The 22,504-nt window shown below is 42.6% G+C and overlaps 1 protein-coding gene and 1 long non-coding RNA gene across 2 annotated transcripts in view; one reads left to right on the top strand and one right to left on the bottom strand.

Annotated features, from left to right (window-relative positions):
* Positions 1-5,060: 5,060 nt before the first annotated feature.
* On the bottom strand, positions 5,061-7,970 carry LOC128461836 (uncharacterized). The gene is made up of 3 exons (XR_008342300.1): positions 7,781-7,970; positions 5,879-6,032; positions 5,061-5,387 (listed from the first exon to the last, which is right to left on the bottom strand). It is a non-coding gene; the product is annotated as an uncharacterized LOC128461836 (long non-coding RNA).
* Positions 7,252-22,504, top strand: part of ctnnal1 (catenin (cadherin-associated protein), alpha-like 1) — a 46,628-nt gene continuing 31,375 nt past the window's right edge. Inside the window, exon 1 of the mRNA XM_053446970.1 lies at positions 7,252-7,672. Coding sequence (XP_053302945.1) covers positions 7,577-7,672 — 96 coding nt within the window. The 5' untranslated portion in view covers positions 7,252-7,576. The remainder of the gene's footprint in view (positions 7,673-22,504) is intronic.

Below are 22,504 nucleotides of genomic sequence, written 5' to 3'. Positions count from 1 at the left end.
GCTGGATTAAAAATGCATGTAGTTTTTAATCCTTATTTCACTTTGCGACTTGAATTTTACAGTAATTTACAAGATTTCTAGTAAATATCCAGCTGGGTGGGGTCCATGGTTGTAAAAGGCACACGACAGTATGATAAAGCGAAGATTTTGAGAAAGCAAGAGTTGGACGGTTAAATTAACTCAGTGACAGGGTTAAGATAAACCTACCCCCCAGCCCCATCAACACAGACATCATCAACACACATATGCCAATTTGCTTTATTCAGCTAAGTGACCTATGTGGTGTTGCTATGAGCATTGAATCCAGTCTCAAACACACACACACACACACACACACACACACACACACACACAAACACGGTTATGCCCCCCCCCCCCCCCCCCAGAGTCCACCTTTGAGGAGTGGGTGTTTTGAAATACACATACACGTCATGATGTAGACGCATATATCAACAAAAGGCCCAAGGCAGTTTGAAACACTCGGTGGTGATATTTTTTATTGTGTTCTGAAGCAAATACTGCACAAGTTTGACCCACTAAAGTGCAATGTTGAGCAGCGTCCACTAGATGGCGGAAAGTGACAACAAAATCCACGGTGTGTTTTCTCTCACTTTCTTTGAGATCTGGTCACGTGGTCTTTATCGATAACTCATTGCGGTGCTTAATAATATTTTAATTAGTCAGATCATCACTGAACATCACTGCAGAATGAATCTTACTGTCTATCTACAGTGGAATTAACCAAAGTCGATTGACCTATAAAACAATCATTTATTAGATGGTGTGTTCATACCTAGAGTCAAACTCCAGAACGGACATTTTGTTAATTTAGAGTCATAGTTGGGGGGGGGGGGGGGGGGGGGATTGGACGCTGGGTGATTCAAACATTGGTTTTCCGGCTGAAGGTTGGGCCCCAAATATATCAAGCTACATGCTGCATCCGTCAAGTGTCTGCAAATGGCACTGAATTCAACCCATGCATTTACTTAACTGTATACACGTACGAAAATAGACATTTGTCCTAGAGGGGCTTCTTTGAAGGGGTTTAGCAACGTAATTCAATCTCTTCAGGCGCTGTGAAATATTTTAAATGTGATCATTTTATATCTATTTTACTTTGGTCTCACCAGAGGAAAACCTTATCAAATATTCAGCAGAGAAAATAAACCAAATTCCTGATGCAAATTTACATTATTTGGAAATTGCTCAAACAACACTAAAGACAACACACACACACACACACTAACACACACAGCTAATGTCTGGATGTATTATTCTCTTAGCAAGTGATGGTGAGTGGTCGCAGCTGAGCGAGCTGCCAGCCAGACAGCCTTGCTTGTTACAAAGTAAGCCTCGGGGCCTTTTGTATTTTAAAGGTTGAGGCAACAGTTTGTCAGAAGGACTTTCCAAGCACCTACTTGACATGATCAGGCGGGGGGGAATGTGAGGGCATCTGTGAGCCCTTGAGATAACATGATAAATGGCAATATAGCAAAGATAAACTGGGGTAGAGCCGGAGAGGAAGTGTGGAGGGATGGAGAGGAACAGGAAAGGGTGCCGGGGTCTGTTTTTGGCGTTGCCTCTGACCGTGCTTTGCTTGTGGTAGATGTGTGCATGACAAAGGCAAAGCAGATGCGCTGTCACCAACACTTGAGGTAGAAAATAGATGCTGTTCATCTCGCTGTTGTGGTCCCCGCTCACTCTGCCTCAGTGAGACAGGAATCAGGCAGACTTGGCAGGGCGAGACGACCTCTCTGTGGAGCGCACCCGCACATCTTTTGCTCTCATCTCAAGAGAGGCAGCTAGGAAATAGCTGGGATGGAGCCAAACAGCTGCGTCTGTGAAACAACCCACATCACTATTATCTCTGTGCCTCTTTGACGATGCATTCATCATGCTCTGGTGGGGAAATGTCCGTACCTGCTTAGATAATGGAGAATTAATTGGATCACATGCAATAAGTCCTTGCAGGAGAGAGGAGGTTTATTTAAGAAGGATCCTGTGGATTATTCCCAGGACTAAAGAGCGGATACACCTTTGTGTGAGATGTTTTGTGAACATGTCTTTGCACCAGGGTGATTAATGCTCTCACTACTCACATTCTTTAACAACAGCTGTTTCTTTAACCCCAATAATAATGGGGTCATCAGGGGAAAACACTTTGAGTCAGGATTTATGTGGGTTTTTCGTGTATATTGTGAAATTAAGAGAGATTAATCTGAGCTTGCTTAACTTGTTTATCATTTAATCATATATAAATTGTATTTCCATTTATCAGTAATTTAGTGCAGTCCTGAGAAAGTCAGCCCTAAAAGTCACGATCCAACCAACTAGCTTCATCCTCTAGGATTTATGAAGCAGGAATAAATGGAGGAAAAAAAACAGTGTTTAATATTGTGTTGATGTTTTATTCATTCATCTTGTTGCCACTTCTGTTGTGCCTGAGGAGATCTGAGGACGTCTTGGGAGAGTGGATAGTAATTCAGTGAATCACTATGATGAACGACATACTTATGGAAATACTTAAGGGGTTGAGGGATGATGGAGATAGACCTTGTGTTTTTCTCTTAATGCTTTAATATCAGTCATGAGTTTACAGTGTCTGTCTCATTCACTGGAAACAAGTGTGTTTCAACACTGTGGTTGAGACAGTGCATGTAATGACTCTATAATTTTAGTATTACACATTTAAGATCTCAGGTAAGAACCACAATTTGAATAAACAGTTCTTAATGGACACTTTCTCTGAGCTGTGGAGAAAAAGTAGATTTTCTTGGTGAGTGCTTGGTGTTGCATGCAAGTTCAAATTAAAAAATTAACTATACAATAAGAAAATAAGATACAAAGCTACAACTCTCATTTTAAATTTTGAGGTTCAAGAATTGAGCTCACATAAATTTCCAACTGATATAATTCTTGATTTACTCATCAAGATACATCTTTCTTAAAAAACTTTGTTGAACCCGTAGTGCATATTTTAAATAGCACCATGGCAACCTCAACCTTTGGAAACTAATAATGTTTATTTTATGTATTTCTCCATCAGTAAGGTGAAAGTACACCTGCAGTAACTTTCCATGTGTTAACATCGTTGGTGTACATTTACACATACTCACAATCATCAAATATTTGGTTTATTTGCATACACAGAAAATAAAACATGCTTTTAAGTGTTCATTCATATATTACATCTCTGCATGTTTACATATTCTAGTTGTTTTAAACTGCAGGGAACGTCTCTTACAAATGACAGAGTAGTGCTGAATGGAAAAGAACGATAATGAGTACAAGCGAGGTGTCCGTGATTGTGTAACAACAGATGACTGGTCTGGGTGTCTGCACGCCACTTGTCATTGTAGCCTGGCTTTGTTTACGTGGAATTAAATTAGCCTTGTCCCTGAGGGTGTCTGATGATTTGCCCTCTATTACCACGGTGGCTTTATTTTAAATGTCTGATTTCTGTCCAGTTTCTAATTCTGTTGTGCGTACCATTTGCCTCGGAAGTGATGTAATGTTTCCTCAGGGGAGAATCCCTGCTGACATAAACATCTGTGAACCGGTCAGGATTAAACTCATCCAACATTATAAACATCTCCTGAGGCTTTGCACTGGACCACTATACAGGGTCAATGTGTGAAAACACTGTGCAGCCAGCTTAACATCCAACCAGGGTATTTCACCTCAGTTTGACCTCCTCTCTTTCACACATGCCTCTCCGGTCACTGTATCGCGCTAAGAGGTTGAGTTCAGCTGCAGTTCTCTTTCAAAGCCACGGTAATCGCACATGGAAGAATATTCAGAGGAATATCCATTTTTAAAACAAGTTCATCTGACCTACAGGGCTAAGGTTATTATTGCCCTGGAAGATAATTTGTATATAGATCTGCAAAGCATGGAACATTAAACGGCCAGAATACAAAACAGAATCTTGTTGAGAATTTGTATGAGGGCCATAACATGTAAGAACACTTTAAATGTACATATGAAACTTTAGGCATAAATTGTTTTGTCAAACTGGAAATTTTCTACCTTTTTAAAATGCAAGCAGAAAGAAAATCCTTCAACATTCCACCACAATCCTTCTTTTGAATCCCGAACGCTCAAATCCGCTTATCCAATAGGGGGGACATTTTACTGAGTGCACTCATTCTATATCCTTTACGGTGAAAAATCACTATCTCTTTAGGCTCAGCAGTTCCTGTCCCAGGAGCGGCGATGGAGGACAAGTCAGCACTTCTAAAGCATGGAGGGAGACAGTAGCAGCTGTTAGCAACACAATCAGCCCCATGCATAAGCAAGTTTTTATTTAATGAGTAATATCCTTGGACTGTGCAGATGAGTGGACACAAAAGGGACTTCCTGCTTGTATGGAGTTCCAAATTGATAAAATGCAATGTGCCTGAAAGAGATTAGAGGCAGAGAAGCAAATATTGAATATTTCACTACAAATGGTATAGTGTTTAGGAAAAAATATATAAAAATCTGTTTCACAGCTTGACGTATGGCACTGGCAAACTCAGTGAGAACGTGCAACACCACTGTGCTTTGTTTGAGCCTGTGGATCGGAAGCTATTTGTCTGGATGATAACTAAAGTATTTCTCCCTGAAAAGTTACTGGATGGATCTTTTTTCTTATCTTATTCTGCCTACTCCCATTATCTGCTGTGACCAGAATCATTTCCGCCAACATAAGTGGATACAGCACAGTGTAAGTAGCCCGAGTGGAGCTTGTTATCACCGTATCGCTCAGAGAAGAGCCTCCGAGTAGATTAACAAAAAACACATAGATTTTATCCAGCTAGTAGTCAGGCCATTCATCAAAGTGGAACACAACCCTGTCCGCTCATGGCAGCCAAACTGCTCACATGCCTTCACAATGACTGCAGTGTAAATGTGCCTGTGTATGTGAATACATGTCTTTCTCACTGTGTGTGTGTGCATGTGCGTGTGTGTGACTTTGGAGTGAAACCTATATAAACAGGGATGGTTAAACTAAAGCATAGGTTTGGGCTCTTAAATAAATCCTGGGCGGGCCTGAGAGCGCCAGGCAGACACACACACACACACACAAACATAAACACACATTCACCCTCATGCACACACTGCCATTGTCTCAACTGCTGACACAGGGAGCCAGCCACCATAGTTGATGATGAAGCAGCGCAGCAAAGTGCCACGGTGATTATGAACCATGCCTGCTCTGAGCCATCAACTGTGTTTGTAATATGAAGTGTTTCTCACCACTTGTCATCCAGTGGTCGCACTTGTTAAGTTCAAAATAGCTACTGCAGCCACTTGAGGATACCGAGAATTTGGCAGTAGTCTGGGTTAGGCTCCAATCCAGTCAACAATAAAGTCTCCAGGAGCCATTTGATGGATCCAAGTCACTGGGTAACAAAATAAGAAGAGGCGGGATTTCTGAGTGTGACAGCCAGATTCATTTTGTGCCACTGATGGTTACAAACCACTTAAACCTAGATAATAGTTAACATGTGTACAGGAAGAACGTGTGGACCTCAAGGTATTCTGTCTAATAATAACAGTCCATGTGAGTCATCTTGGCCTCCAAGTCTAACAGTTTGTTTAAAATGAAATGTCATCCTACCAGCAAACCTGTTAATCATACATCCAAACATTTAGATCATCATAGACTCATAGATCTGTTCAATAAATGATTGTTTGGTTGTTACCCTTTGGCATTTTCTCGTGATCTGCTTTGAAAAGTAGGTTTGGTAATTTGCAGCACCTTAGATGGTTAGAACTTTCTTCGACAGAAAGAAAAGGTAAAAGTCTCAACTTTTTTAGGATAAACACTTCACTCCAGTCAGTGCAGCGGCTTTCCCATGTGGCTCAGAGCAGCCGGCTTTGATTGGCATACCTGGTGTGTATTTGGAGAGGATGATGGGGAATTCTCATACTCCGGGGGATAAATTGGGTTTCTTCATCTTGAGGATCAAACCAGAGCTGGGTTCAGCGAGGAAAGCATTGCTCCTCTATCTCTTGAGGGCAATGGATGCTCACTCCTCTGAAATCTGCATGGATGAAATAGATGATGGAGTTTTAAATAAAAAACTCCTATATGAAAGCCATTTAAATTATCATGAAATTATGACTTTTTAAAATCCTATATGACATGAAATATTATTTTCTTTCAATGGATTGATGCAATGTGGACCAATGATTTCAAATACTTAATCTGAATGTGTTTGGTTGTAAAGATACTATTTTTGACTTGTAATAACTGCTATAGGTGAGTGAAGAAGCACATTAAAATAACAGTAATCATCCTGATTGTCATGTTGAAGTGTGATGAACTGCAATTTGGTTAAGCTCTGAGCTGCACACGAGCAGCATGCAGTGAACCCTCTTTAGGAACTTTTCCAGTATAAACGCTGACCTTGTCAAGACCAGTAGACCTCATGGGACCAAAGCCCAGCCCTAATGAGGCCGAAATTAATTTCTGAGGTCCTGGTACAGTTAGGGGTAAGAGGTGAATTGATTAAATTAAGGTTAGTGTTAGTCATGAATTGGTTATGGTTAAGGTTGGGGATAAGGTTCACTACGAATGGAAGTCAATGCAAGGTCCTAAGGATAACAGCTCAAACCTGTATGTGTGTGTGTGTGTGTGTGGTCCAGGTATATTATGGGGACTTGTCTTCATTATGGGGACAAAAATCAAGTCCTCATAATGTAACTCATCAAATGTGAAGGTGTAGAAATTAGGTTAAGGTTTAAGGTTCAGCCGGGATTAAACTTTATTTCTGTGGCTGCTGCCTCAGGAAGTGAAGAAATAACAGTGAATGATATGTTTAAAAGAAGGAGGAGGTATAATGTCCTCTGAAGACATAGAGACACTACGATGTGTGTGTGTGTGTGTGTGTGTGTGTGTGTGTGTGTGTGTGTGTGTGTCATGTTGTGGGGACCTACATCTGTTCACAAAATCAAGTCCTCATAATGTTAATCAATACATTTGAAGGTGAAGACATGTATTAAGTTTGGGCTAAGGCCAGGGTTAGGTTAGGGTTAGAATTGGGCTAATGCCAGGGATAGGGTTAAATTTGGGTTAGATTAGGTTAGTTAGGGTTAGATTTATGCAAAAGTAACCAGGATTAGGTTTAGGTTCTGGTTAAGTCTGCAGGAAATCACTGTAAATCACCGAAGTCACGAATGTGTGTGCGTGTGAAAGTGGCTGTGTGCGTGTATATGTGTGTGTGTGTGTGTGTGTGTGATTGTGTCTCTGTATGTGTGCGTGAGTTTCTGTGTGTATGTATGTGTGTGAGCGTTTCTCAGTGTGTGTGGTTGCCCACAGTGGTGTGCTGCAGTCCGCTCTCCGTCGTAGTTGAGTAAACTCCACGGACATTAGCGGCCGCAGCCACCGAGCCGGAGTGAATTAAAGCCGCTCGATAAACGACCGTGTGACCGAGTGGGAGCGAGAGAAATCCCCGGCGTGTAACAGCGAGTCCCCCGCACCACTTCTGCGGGCTGCAGAGGGAACCAGGCTCCGGCTGAACGGAGTTGTAAAGACCGGGAGACACCGAGCGCCAGGCGGGGAGAGGGGAGAGCGAGCTCGGCGGGAATGGCTTCATCTCCGTGCGGCAACAGCAACTTCGATTCCGGGCTGGAGATCAAAACTCGCTCGGTGGAGCAGACGCTTATTCCTTTAGTGTCCCAGGTGAGTGCAGCACCACCGTCACACAGACACACCGATGTTTAATCCTCCAGCTTCGGAACAACATCCGAGCTCGGAACCATTGAGGCGAACTTTGGTTCTCGTGTTTACCTGTTTGTGTGGCTGCTTCTCGTGCTGTGTTTAAAGCCTGTTCCACGTGCGGGGATTTCACTCCCATCGAGACCACCGCATCCATTCCAGTTAGTTGTTATCTCTAATTCATTACAGACTGAACTTCCAAGTCCACTTGTTGTCAAACCGGACCCCGGAACATGTGATGACATCTTTAAACGTGTGGGACAGAAACACAGCAGACTGCACACACACACACACACACACACACACACACACACACACACACACACACACACACACACACACACACACACACACACACACACACACACACACACACACACACACACACACACACACACACACACACACTGGTTTGTTTGTTGTCAGGCAGAAGTTATTACATCTTTACAGAACAGACTGCACTGTCCTGTGAGGAGGGAAGTTAACACAAGAACATCTCAATCAATGCTTAGCCACAAAAACATGACATTGTTTTAATAATCCTTAATATTGCTGGGGATCTGTTCAAAAGAACTTTAAAGTCCCCCCCCCCAGTTCCACCCCTGAACTGCTCAATGACGCCCACTTCTGTAATGGGGCCACTTTGAGGCACGTGTTTTGTTTTTCAATAAACAGCAGAAGATGAGAGAGCCACTTAAAGCTGCTGCACTCTCATTACTGTCGTCCCGGCTCTAAACGTGTGGAGCTTGGGTCAACGAGTCAATCAATCATTATAGCGTATCCTGTAACACACTCAAGATTGATTTGTAACATTTGATTTGAAAGAAAAACAATGCTGTTGTTGATTTGCCATTTATGAACAATAACAGAGAAGAGTAGCATACCGCCACCAGGACTCCAACGAGTTGCACAAATCTTTATTTATTTGGATCTGCACTAAATTGCACACCATCGTCATTATCTGTCCCTTAAATATGCCAGATTTTGTTTTTCTTTGAGGTTCATGCATTCATCCCTGGGACATTTGTGAAAACGTTAAAAAACACTATCTGTTAAAGAGAGCGGGGGCAAAGCAATTCCAGGATCTGCCTCCTGATTCAAAGTCGCCAAAACTCAACAGGCTTTTCCCTGAACCATAACACACCCTCCCACCAAGTTTTGTGGTAATCCGTCCAGCGTTTTTTGTGTAATGCTGCAAACTAACAGACAAACAAACAAATTACAAGAGGACTCAGAGACCACATGCCTCAGTCAAGGCTAACGCCCTATCTCTTGAAGAAAATGAGAACACCAAAAGTCTGTGGATCTTCCCAGACCCGTTCTGGATCCTTACACCAAGTTCCGTGGCAACTCGTCCAGTAATTTCTGTGTAAACTTTTTAACAGACAAACCAACAAACCAACAGACAGGGGTGTAATCATAGTATCCCTGTTGGAGGTAACAATTACAGGTGACTCATTGAAATGTTCTGCCTTTAGCACGAGCTTCACCGCTGCTTCCTGCGAGGTCACGCAAGGATTGGAGGTGGGATGTGTCTCCTGAATAGGGGACTGATCACCATGGTCATATAAATGCTAATATCCTCTTGTTGTGCAGTAGCCTGAAGTGACAGAGTCCTGTAAATGTTCTGTTGTTTCCACTCAGAGACACTGGTGTAGAGGAATGGGGAGAGACTCCCCAGTGGTGGCTTAGCAGTGGTCTGGACAATACCATGATGGAAGGTCCCTGACCCTGTCCTTCCCCCTGTCAATGCTGAAAGCCGGCTTCCTCCATCTGATTGCACTGGCTCATTTGAAAGATATAATGTCACGCTGTACCTTAATGGATTTGAGTTTGTTATCTGAAAAAATCATCCATTATTGAGGGGGCTGTTTTTTCATGGAGGCTGTTCGCTTAATGTGATTTTCAGTTATGCATAAGTACGGCAAAAATAATATTTTCTAGTTTGGATTCAGGTGAGCTTTAACTATTGACGCAAGAAGCAGTTATTGTAAGAAAAGTGCCCACTGGGGTAACATTGAGAGAAAAGCACACAGTAAATCTGCCGCACTCGGCTTTATCTTGATAATATTTGGGCTGCAGCAGACTTACGGTGCACCCCTGCCCGCTGAGACCGGCTGGCTGCGATCCAGTCCTTAGCATAGAAGAATGTGCTGTATACTGTAACAGGATTCAGCATATTACAGTCCACTCCTGAATAGTGGGCCTCAAGGACAATGTTTCCCAACTTTCCTTCCCCCCCCCCCCCCTTCTGTGTAAAGCATGTCCCCATAGCAACAGAGCTCTGCAATGCTGAGAGAAACAATATTTCCAAGGTCCGCTACGTCAGTACCTTTAAACGTTTGGCTGTTGTGATGTCATCAGGAGGAGGGTCTGCCGGTCAGGGATGACTGGTGCATTAGTTTCGGCTGATGTGAGAGCCTTTCAACCAGTGTGGTCACATGAACGCAGATATTTCTATGGCGGCAAAAATGCAGAGCTTGCACAGCTGAACTGTTTAGATGATGATTCCACAATCAAGGTGTAAACTTTTTTGTAATTTAAAAAAATAGCCTCAAACTTAGTGGTTCCAGCTGCTCAAATGTGAATATTTGCATGTTTTCTCAGTCTTCTGTGAGATTACACTGAGTGTCTTTGGAATTTGGAGTGTTGATTGAAGAAAACAAGACGTTTAAAACCATGACCACTGGCTTAAGGAACATATTGGGTATTTTCTTCTGCTGTTTGTAGACTGAATAGTTTAAAAAATCTAGACTTTAATTTGTGAATAATTAATAATGGGAGTATTGGTGCATGCAGCCCTAGGTATGACATAGAAAACTGAAGTATCCAGCAAGAGTTATGGTGTAGTTATGTCCAGAGGTGGGTGTGGTATCGTACTGGCCAATAGGAAATGGGAATATAACAGGAAAGTAAGGGGCCTTTGCTGCATGTACAGACCAGTTTAAGCCCTATCACTTGCTGTATATAGGGTATTTGTGGCATGTGCAGAGGAAGAAAATCGCCGAAAGATATCGTTTGAATTCTACCATTAGTTATTAGGAAGACTGATGTTAAATCTAGCTGTGGTGCTCTGATTCCCGCCCTAATGTGAGTAAGATAACTCGGTTAAGTGGTGGTTCTGAGAATCAATATTTCCTTGCATAGGTTTTAATTGAATTATTAAAAGAACGGACTATGGGGGCTGTGTTGTGTTGCTCTGCTTCTTAAGGAGCTTTGCGTGTTTGGTGTTTGTGTGTGTATGCATGCTTACGTGTTGTAGGGGTCTTTAGATAAGTATCGAGGAGGAAATGAAAAAGGAGTGTTGGAGGAGAGTCGGTGCTTGATAAGGTATCATGTAGCGCACGATCCCCCACTTTTATTATTCCTCTCCTCTCCCCTTCATGCCGAGCCTTGCTGTGACGTCGATGTCCTCAGGCCTCTGTTATCTGCTTCACTCCCACCAGGGCGTAATTACAGGCCTGGGAGACTCCCGTCCCCGCACTACACATGCACATACACAAACGCACTCTAGATAGAAACGTGTGCCCACACTCCCACCCTCCTCTTCTGTTGTCTTGCATATTTATAAATATATAAATATGTTCACCTGTTATACGGATGCCTCTATCTTTTTGACAGCAAGTCTGAATGTTTGGAGCTTTTACAATCCACCTGGATGTTTTGCGAGCTGCCTCCTCCATCACTTTCACCCTTCACTTTCCCCCGTTTCGAGACAGAAGGGGCCGTTTCCCCTTAATTGTGTGGAGGCAATTTTCCTGCAGCTAGGCATTCAGTAATGTGCTTTGCTTCGCCCTTTCTTCTACTGCCATCTCCATACCAATGGACCTGCATTGTGAGGGGCATGGTAAGGGTAATGAATTGCTCTGGTGGTGGTCAGCAATGTAATGGGCATCACACAGAGAGAGAGAGAGAGAGAGAGAGGGGAAACTATGCAGACGCGTCCTGGTGTTGTGTGTGTCCTACCTGTGATGTGGTCTGCGGCCAGCGGGAAGGCAATTAGCAGTAATCTGGCTGCTTTTGCCTTGATATGGGATTCATGTTTTGAACTGGTGATTAGCGAAATAGCAGTTCTGTTCTCTGGTTTTTGTAACTTGAGGTGTGTTCCCTAGTAAAGACACAGTGGGCGCGGACATGGTGGTCCTCAGACTGAGGAGGTGTACGGGTGTTGTTTTGAGGTATAAAAAAAAATGTGTCGGAGCGAATCAGGACGCAGGAGAAATATCAGACTTTGATCAGATGGATGAACATTTAAGCGCTTGTGACACGCCGGTCTTGTGATTACACAGCTATTCACGCTCAATCATTTTCCTGCAAGGCCCGGCCAGGAGTTTCTTAACAGATTTTCTGCTATAATTGGGCCGGGAAAATCCGTTCTCTGTCCGAGTTTGTTAGTGTTAACGTTGCCATGCTTCCAGGGGTTCTGTGCCCTCTGGTGCAAAAAGCTTTTCCCTGTTCATTGTACTTGAAACTATGCTGAAATGGCGTATTTATCACCAAACAAATGCTCAGTGGCAGGTTTGCGGATGTGATTTGCTCATGGCATTAGCATTTTGTCTTATAAATTCCACATTAAACCAACTGTTGACAAAATGCGCTCCATAGGCACAGTCTTTACTTAGCTCTGTAAGCACAGCCATCAGTCAAATTTTCACCCATCTTTCTGGATCATTGGAAATGGACCTTTATTGAGGTACGAGGCACAATGTGTCCCTCTTAATGTCCCTGTTTCTGTGGTGGGGTGACATGACAAACGTCCAGGTAGTGAAGTTGTTTTTTATGTTCAGACAGAGAGGCATTACTGTTGCCACGAGCCCTAACAGATCTGCTTCCTCCAGCCGTATGATGATAATGAAGACAAATGGCTCCCTGGCATGGAGGTGAAACCACATGAGGATTACAGTGTGCCATAAGCATGCATGTGTGAGTGCACACACACACACACACACACCCGTGGACCAACACAATTTGCCTCCAGAGAATGGGACTAAAAAAGACTTTTTATTGTGTGAATTAATGTGTGTGGGGGATTCCAGGGGGCTTTTTGTGCCTTTGCATCAGCATTTTGTGATTTGTGTAATTGTTCGCTAATAGACGAAAAAAACTAAAACTGTGGTGCCATTGTTTATTGCGCTGTCACCTGCATTTTTTTGTCGCCACCATGACTTGTCAGCTTATCAGCCCTCAACCCTTTGAGGCATCGAGAAAAACAATACTGAGTGTGATAATACATTTTCAGCGCAGGGCCATGAGGCCGCCGCTTTTGATTGTTGTGTCATTATCAGCCAAGGACATTGAAGAATGGCCAATGTGTACACACACACACATACACACACACAGACACACTCCATTTGCCAATGGCTTGTTTATCTTCTGTCTCTTAAAGTTTGAGACCTGCAGAGTTTGTGCTTGGTTTATTTCAGTCGAATCAAACACTGTATGAATCACAGTGACCCTGACTCACTTTATGGTGGAGACAATGTTGAAAAGCAAGTTTTCGCTCAGTGTGTATACACGGGCAGTCAACAACCTTGTGTCATTAAAGTGCAATGAGGTGTAACTCCACTCAACTTCTGTTGTTTTTTGGTAGAGTGGTTGTATTGGTAAGTTAATTTAGTCAGGTAACCCCCCTTTGTAAACGTCATGTCATATTTCCTGCATGCTCTACCCAGGCACTTCCTCTGAATGTCGCGGACATTTTCCTATTGTTCTAAATGCATCTGACTTGGAAAATCTCCTGCTGTGTTCTTTATAAGTGAAAGGCATACAGGAGTTTGTGTTACGAAATTGCTACTACGTCTACTTTTATTGCATCCCAGTGACACAATGCTTGCATGACCCATGTCCCCCCCCCCCCCCACTTGTCTTCCCTCCTTCGCTCTTCTCACCATAACTATCAAGGGAGTCATTACATATCGCTGTTCTCTGTAAGTGCCAATAAAAGGGTCTGTCTCTCATGTCGATCCATTGACCTCTCCCCGGCTAATATACTTAAAGAATGTGTGAGTGTGTGTGTGTGACACCAGCCTAAAGGGATCAGTCCCCTAGACAGAACAGCATAGTTAACTTAATCGTGAAAAAAGCTATCTAACCCTCTTGCCATTTAGGTTATCTGGCGGCTGCAGGTAATAGCGATAACCACTTTTAATTGTCTCTGGGAAAAGCGTCTGCCTCCCCAACAAGATTTATTACTGTAGCTGAGAGGTTGATAAAGTATTGATTAAACTTCCGTCTCATTATCAGAGAACCTCAAAGAGGCATTACCTGTTCTGGTGTAGCTCAAAGTCAACTGAAACTGGAAAGCAATTTCAGTGACCGGTTCCCCAGAGAGAAGGGTCATTTGCCGATAATTCTTTTCCTTTCACAATGTAGTTTGGCTTAATTTGGCCAAGTTTGAAGATATCCAACACTGATATTTTTATAGAACAGCTCAGAGTAGGTTCTTATTCAGACAACAGACTGTATATAAAGTGTTACATGTTCAGGTAAGTTTGGCTTTAATTAGTTATTTGATGCTATAAAAACAGAGTGAAACATCCAGATTGACAGCTGAGACTGACTCATGATTGGTCGCGTGGGTGTAATGACAGGAGATGCACCGTCCATCTTCATCTCAATGACACGGACCAACCAGGACATCCTCTGTAATGAGATGTTGCTCCAGAATTTTGTTTTACCGATATCTTTATTTCTGTTGTCATCACAAAGTACATTTCCCCTCGGCTCCCTGGTAGAATAGGTATTCTCCTTGGTTAGCCCATATGTATCCTATGTAAATAGCTATTAGAGGCTTGGCATTCTTATGAAGTATCAAGCGGCTCTCTGCCCCATTACCAGCCTGTATTTACAGTATATTCTTAGATTAGGACCGATGAGATGGTGATGAGACGTCTCATAAGTGTCGGCACACGGGAAGAGATCTCTATCAGTGGGGATGTGTTGCTTAATGTAGCGTGGTGTTTTGTGTTATCCAGTCGCGCTCGGAGGAAGCCCCCCGTGGATTAAAACGGATGCATGAATACACGCCCAGGAAACACAGACAACGACATACATGTTTACATTGACACTGTAGTTATTAGATGCAATCTTAAGGGGAAATGGAAAAACATGTATGTAATATTTCCAACATATCAATACAATGCATATACCTTGAATGCTATTTACTAGTTGTTATGAAAGTTGTTAGTATTGTTTCTTTATCTGGCTTCCTCCTTGCAGCACTAAAGCTGGTACAGAGATATGGAGACAGACACATGAGGTGTCTCTGTTTGTCACTGTCAGGACAGAGAAGACCAAACACTGAGAGGGTACAGCCCACTTGCTGTAATCTTGCAGGCATGTACTCTCGCACTCGTCTTGTCATGCATCGCCAGAGATATCGCTCGATGTATCTATATTGTCTGCTGCCCGGACGACTGCAGGTAAACAGATCACTTTCTGGCAGGATGCTGTTTGTCTCGCTGGTTTCTTGGCTCGGTGCAGCGATAACTCCAGTCTTGAGTGCATGACATTGACTGGGACAGTTGTTCCCAGTGCTACACAAATCCTGTCAAATGCAGAAAAACCTTGGAGTTGGCTGGTGCAGTAATATAAGCACTATATCATCTTTACATATTTTTTGCTTTACATCTTACCCGACATTAACTGTTACACCACTGTGACTTGTCCTCCTTATGCCCGGAGCTTTCAAAGTCTGAGTGTGTGGGCGTCCCATCAGACGACTACATCATCCAACACCCTCGCCTCCTCTAATGTCAAAACAAATATTGACATTGCACGTGCATGACCAGATTTTTCCCCCTGTTATTATTCTTTGCCTTACTTTGATTTGTAGGGTTAATCATGCTCTAAGTTCTTGAACCGACCTCCCATAATGCTTCAGGATATGTAAATAGGTATAATGGTGCCATAGAGTCATATAATAGCTGTGGGCTGCAATAAAAACCCTGAACTTTAGCCTATATTTGTTTACATTCTGGAGAAATCGGCCCCAGTAAAGGTATGTTGAATGAGCTATTAGCAGTTCCTGTTTACTGTGAGGCCATGTATGCACATATAACTGTCAACGCCAAAAGTCATGCAGCAGCAGTCATATCCTTATGTAACTCACAGTAAATCTAAAAATATGTGTATCATGCCTGTATACTCATATATTTCAGTTATTATAACAATCGCGTTGTGTCTTTTACCTCGTGCAATATTGTTTATCACATCTTTCTTTTGGTGGGTACTGTTAAGTTGATATTAGTATTCACAGTGTAGTGAGTGACTTACATTTTCTATCTTTAAAGGTAAAGCGAAACAATAAATAACTGACATACATCCAAGTTAATCAAAAATAAATAATCTCCAAGTCAACATTGGTCTAGAGCCTGACAGATAGTAGCTGATACAGTGGGGTCCATTTGTGGCTCCTGGTGGGGGACAAGTGAAGACAAAACACCTGATATTCTCCTCTGCAAATATAAAAACTTCTCACTCCTTCTCATCTTTTGCCCCATAAATCCAATGATGTTTGGGCTCCGGTTTGCTCTTGTCTCCCCCTCCAGCAGCACATTGCTGACTGTACCACTGAGGAATCCTTCAGTCTGTCCTGTATGTGTTAATTGCTTTCTTCGAGCGTCTTTGAACTTCTCCCCTCCCGATAATGAGTTCTTTTAAAGAGATGAGGTTGGACATGACAGAACAAAGCGAACGTGAAGGACACCCTGAGAACGCAGAACGCCAAACACTTTCTTATCTTTTCTCATTCAGGAAAGTCAGAATTTTTTAATATTTTAAGTTTGCTCTGTCACTCTAACTCTCTTCACATTGTACAACCTACAGTATGCAGTAATGGTAAATATAGGCCACTCTACAGTTCGGAACAAAGGTGACCGGAATCCATTGATGTCCACTATCTAATAAATTGTACTGTACATGGCATTGGCCTGGCAGTGCAACAGAATCAGTTGTGAGATGATACAACACCTTGTTTGTATGCCCTCCTTCTTTCCTCCCTTGCTTTAGCTGTGTTTTCCTCTCACACATCTCACTCTCCGTCTTAAGCCCTTTGCTATAGTTCATCCTCATATCTCTCCACTTAGCCCCCCACTTGTATTCTCACTTTTAATCTCAACCCCTCCAGAGAGTCCAGTGTCCCCGCATCACCTTATTAATTATGCAGCCTACTGAAAACCTAGCCAGAGGCTACAGGTGGTGCACATAGCCCAGAATCTCAGCATCCTTTCTTCTGTATTGCAACCTGACACATAATCCTCAGACCCACACCTACTCTGAAGAACAGTAACGGGAACAGCGTGTAACCAGCTGATCCAGTTTTGGCTGTCCCTTTCTTTGACATGGGATACCCGAGGGTGATCAACATTATGGTTTTCCTGCTCTCTTTTGTCAGACCGTCATATGTCTCCAGAGGGAAAAGGTTTTTCCAAGTCATCGACGTGTTGAAAGCAAATAGGATCTTGAAAAGATTTAAACGCCAAGCATGGGACAATATGACTTTAACTTGATACTGATAAGATTACACTGAGAGGGCTTTCTGTTTCTGGAAAAATATGTTTTGTTGAAACACTGAAGGATGAAGCTGCATTTCAAGTAGACAGATTCACAGCCCTTTTTAAAGTTGCCTCTTCAATTGAAAGAAAAAGCAGTATTGCAAATCCCCTTATGAATTATAAAATACACTATCATATAAATAAGTTAAAATTTTTGTTTGGCCTTTTAATTTCTCCAAAGAGTCTATCACAGATTCAGTCTGCTGCTGATGTATTCGTCCTTGATCAATAACTTGAACCCCCCCTGATAGCTAGCTCCATCAGTATAGGCAGGGTTTTCTCATCTAGTTGCTGCTTCATGGTGACTGGAGCCAGTGGATGAAAGCTGGGGGCCAGCCAGCCCCAGTGTTTAATACTGTGAACTAATACACACACTCACAGTGCCAACCTCTATAAATAAGTTAAAGTCACTCACCTTCCAGAAATAAAGTTGCAGTTGTTCTGTGTTTGTGTTGTCTGAGGGGCTGAAAGGAGCTTTTTGAGGTGCTGATAATATGACATTTTCACTTCAGAGAACGTATCAAGTATTTATTGTGGATAGGACTTCATTTTTGTCTTTACATACAATTTCTGCTGAAGAGACCTAATGTGTTGATTCAGATAAATGGTTTTTGGACGTTTTAATAAAGCCCTAACTCAAGACACTTAAAGTATGTGTCATGTCGTGAATGTAGTGAAAGCATGTTCTCTAAGCCCCCCATGAATGTGTTAGAGAGATCCAGTGTGTCACAACACAGGCCATTATGCAGGCTGAAGTCAGGGGGGCTGCATTCCTTCAAGGGTTCGTGTTTCAAGCTCATGTGTGTATCGGTGAGAGTGCCGTCTGAAACTGTGTCCATGTATTCTTTATAGGGGCATCGCAGCAAGGGTCACAAGTCAAGGTCTCAGAGACTCAGACCTTTCTGCACGCCATACTTTTTGGCATGCATGAGTTAGTGCCTTTCTATCCCCTAAGGGCTTGAACTTCACCTTGCTTTGTTTTTCTCACCAAATTCATCAATGAATCATCCTCCTCAGTCACTACCTGTCTGCATTGTGGGTTTTGATCTCTGGTGGGACACGCTTCTTTGATTTATTAATGCACTCATTCGCTTTTTGAATCCCTTTCTTCTCAAATGTCAAACCGCCAAGACCACATTCTTAGAAATGCCTTTTTTCCTGCTTCTGGGTGGGGATTTGTCTGCTCAGGGCATAGTTTGCAGGCGTGTTGATGCTGCTCCATACCTGACGTCTTATCTTTCCATCATCCTCCTTTCATCTGTGGAGAATTTTAAGAGGCCTGGAAACTAGGAGGGGAAAAATCCTGGAGGTAGATTCATTTGGGTTCTGTTGTATTTGTTGTGCAAATAGGATTAATGGTTAAATGTAAATCTCATGGATTTAAGGACAAAGAACAATTAATCCCACTCTTGCTGAAATGATTAAATCAGGTTTTATCTGTGATAACTTTAATTTAAGCTTTGTTGCCACAGTCTACACGTCATTTGTTCAGATGTTAGTGACCAAGCTTGTTTGGAAAATGACTGTGAATCCAAAAATTACTGTTGTAATAAAATGTGTGACTCGTATCACTGTAACCGTTTTTGTTCACCCTCAACACCTTAGAAACATTCCATTTGCAGAAGTTCTAGGAGGACTGCTCCTCAATGTTCTTTTAGCCCCAGTGACAATTGTTGTCTTCTTTGCCGTGGTTGTTGGGAAAGTGGCATTGGGAGTTGTGGTGCCAGCAAACTGATCAGAGAAAGTTCAGGCTAAGGAGCGAGTTCAGCTGTAGACTCATCCATCAGGCTCCAATGCCACAGCACCCAGAACCTCCTACCTCCACTGACTGAGACTTAAAAACATTTATCAATTGTGCATTGCACATGTACGTGTATACACACAGATTGTATTGAAATTGTTTTACTTTTTTTCATATATAGTTATTGACATAAATTTCTTTCTTCGGTGTTTGCCACAATCTTCTGTGCTGCTGCTTCAAATTGAATTTTCCCTCCGGGCGATCAATAAAGGCACATCTTATCTTAGAAACAAAGCCCATTTTTCTCTGTCACTTTGCTCATTAGTTTAGAGGCAAGCTAGAGTCTTTGTGTCCTGTGAGTTTGGTCGGGGTCCACCCAGCAGCCACTGCAGCCATTCGTTCTTTCTGCTCCGGAACCGGCTATCGCTGTGGGACGCTGTCACAGAGCCTGGTTAAGCTACTTTCACACACTGTTCACCATACACTATCATTTGTCCATTACTTGTAATTACCCATCATGGTGACTGATGGGATGTTTTCGAGGCTGAGTTGGCAAGCTGTTAGGATTATCCTGTTGAGGACTTCATATAATTATCCAGCCATTAAACACGGCTCAGTGTGAAGTAAACCGGAGGGGGGCGACTTTCAAATGGCTTGGTTGTTGTGTTTGTGGCTCCAGGTTGTTGAAACAGGCTGTTGTCGTCCGGTTAAGTTGCGTTCCAAGAAAGTGTCTCGGAGACAGGTGTTTGAACAGTGGACATGACTGCATCATGTCCATGTGGACTAAAGTCACAAAGACGTCATTGAGCCATTGAGGCATCTTTGGATTTTTGACACTGGTGTTTTGCTCTCAAAATGATGCTTTGTGAGGCCTGTTCTGCAAACTTAGCCGACGAGGTTGTTGTCCTAATCGTTTGGAATTGGACTTGTGATTGTGTTTGAATGAAGCTGAGTGATGAAAATCCTCTGGCAGGTTGCATCAAGTCACAGTCCGACCACCTGGATTTCGACACAGGTACTTAATCAATCTTTACTGATTACCCAGAAAATCCTCAACCAAGATAATTGTGAAACAGAATGAAAAGTACAATACGGCCTCATTAGGGAACTGGAGTCTACCCTTTTCAAGTGCTCTTGTATCATGTTTCGACAACACAAAGAAATCGTGGCGAGGGACAATCAAAGTTTGGAGTCAGCTAGGTACAAAGAACAAAGTATGAACAGTGCTCTGGGCCACAGTGTGTTTTTTCGGCAGGATCTTGAGGTTTCAAAGAGAGTGGGAGAGAGATTTGTCACACAACCTATGTAAATTAGCTTCTTTTGAAGGTGATTCATCTCACGCGGTGAAACGGATCAAAATTATTCAACCCATAGGAGAAAATAGTTAGTTTTTTTTAAATGGAGCATGTCTTCTCTTATGCCCAATACAGAATGCCATGCACCTTTCCGTTAATAGGATTTAGTCAGTTACTCATTAATTGCATATTGTAGTGTGTGTTTGACCAATCGTTTTGGTTTGTTTCTTTGCCTCTTCTCTTCCTGAATTGGAATCACTTGCCAAGTGCAATTTTACATGAATATTGTATTACAGAGCTGCAAGTCATATTCATCAGGGAAATGAAACAAACTTCTGTATCCAGGCAAAGGGGGTGTTGTACGACATATGTGGAAGTGGAAACTTTACCCTGAAAATAGCCAGCATCTTAATCTGATGGTGAGATTGGCGTCCTGAGATGTAACATGTGATTTCGCCGTTTTTTTGTGTCGTGTTTTGCTTGCTTTGTTTGGTTCCCTTGCCAAATTAAACAACGGCCATATCATTGAACCAGGGAAAAAGTATGAATTGAAGCTGTCATCCCCACATGAACTAACCTGGTCTTCTATTGAACAAAGAGCCCAGTGTAGCCTGGAGAAAACCCTGCATACGGTGTACTTTCCCATGTGGATGGGATCCAATCTGCATTGCCCTCCTGCCTGAGCAAGATATGTGTTTGATTAGACATCTTGTATGTTTTGTGTATATTTTGGGTCGGGCAGAGCAGCTCGAAGAACCCCCCCCCCCCCCTTAACTATGACTTGTCTACGAGACGTTTTTAGGGCATTACATGGAATTTTGCATGTGTCTGAGATAAGCAGGAAGCGGTGTGTTTTGGTTATTCACTGCCTCTGAAATATTTGTTAGCCCCTCAAAGTGAGATGTTGTCAGTGGTTTTCAGCTGCTGCCAGATGCCCACCATTCCAGGTGCATCACTGTTATCATCATCACCCACACACTGGTAGGAAGCATATATATGCTGGAGCTACACTAATGACACACCCTGGGAAACAGGTTTGACTTATTGAATTATTAACTATTTGAGAGCAGAACTTCTTTTGTCTTGTGTTTTACTGAAAACAAGCACAGACAACATAACTTAAATACAAACTCACATCTGCTGCCACTTGCCAGTTTGGCCAAAAGACTGGCAACAGGGGAAAGCATCTAGCTCGCCATCTTGATTCTGTGTATAGATGTGAACGCACAACCCACCATCCCTGTAAAATTACAGCCTGAAGTTTTCACAGTTGGGTTTTTGTTTGGATTAAACCAACATGATCAAACTTGTCTTTAGAGGTACCAGTGGGTACATGTTGTTAGTTTTGGACATAGCAGGGCTAACTGTTTACCCTTTTATTTAAAACATTTTTTTACAGTGTCTTTACCCAGATAAGCTACATGCCTGCAAGAAAGCACATAATTGTATTATATTAAAAAGTCAAAACATTCCCTTAAACTGCCCATTAAAGATGGATTCATGGTTTTAAAATGGCCTTTGTCTAATGAGCACTGCAGTTTGAATGAATCAAGTGAGGTGCTTTGATAATACAGGGCTTTTCAGTCATGCTCATGAAGGCCTTCACCTTTGGATGCCTGGTGGTTCTGTGTTTACTTCATACCTGACATTAGATTAGACATAATGTTTTTTTATTCATTATCTTAACTTCAAATGATTTTCTAGAGAAACAAGCTTGGTGAAACACAGCAGACATGCATGTCACGGTCTGCTGCTCTCCAAACCGAGGAGATCGATTCCCCCTGCTCGCCTTCCCTTCTTAGTTAACCTTGGCTTGTGGTTAACAGAGCAAAAATTGATCCCTAGCCATGTTGTGTTTGTCTATCCCCCCCAGCAGGGACCAGTGAATCAGCAGTCGCTCTCACTCACACTGTCTCGTGTCCGATCCCCAGTGCCGCTCTTATCTGAAACAGAGTTTCTAGATACAGTATAAAGTGAGCTGGTACAGACTCATTTCACATCGTTTCCCTTGCAGTGCCTCTCAGCCGTGCCTTCTGGTTTTCTCCATCTTAGCTGTCCTCCCCCTCTCCCTTTTTGCTGTATGCCCTCTCTGCCATTCTTCCGTCTATCTCTCCATCACAGCTGTCTGTTTTTCTCCCAGGTTTATCATTCTCTCTTATCAGCTGCTGTTGGTTCCTCTCGGCTTCCTGCACCTCATATCAGTCTG

The sequence above is a fragment of the Pleuronectes platessa genome, chromosome 18, assembly GCF_947347685.1.
Source record: "Pleuronectes platessa chromosome 18, fPlePla1.1, whole genome shotgun sequence".
NCBI lineage: Eukaryota > Metazoa > Chordata > Actinopteri > Pleuronectiformes > Pleuronectidae > Pleuronectes > Pleuronectes platessa.
This window is presented reverse-complemented; position numbering and strand designations above follow the sequence as displayed.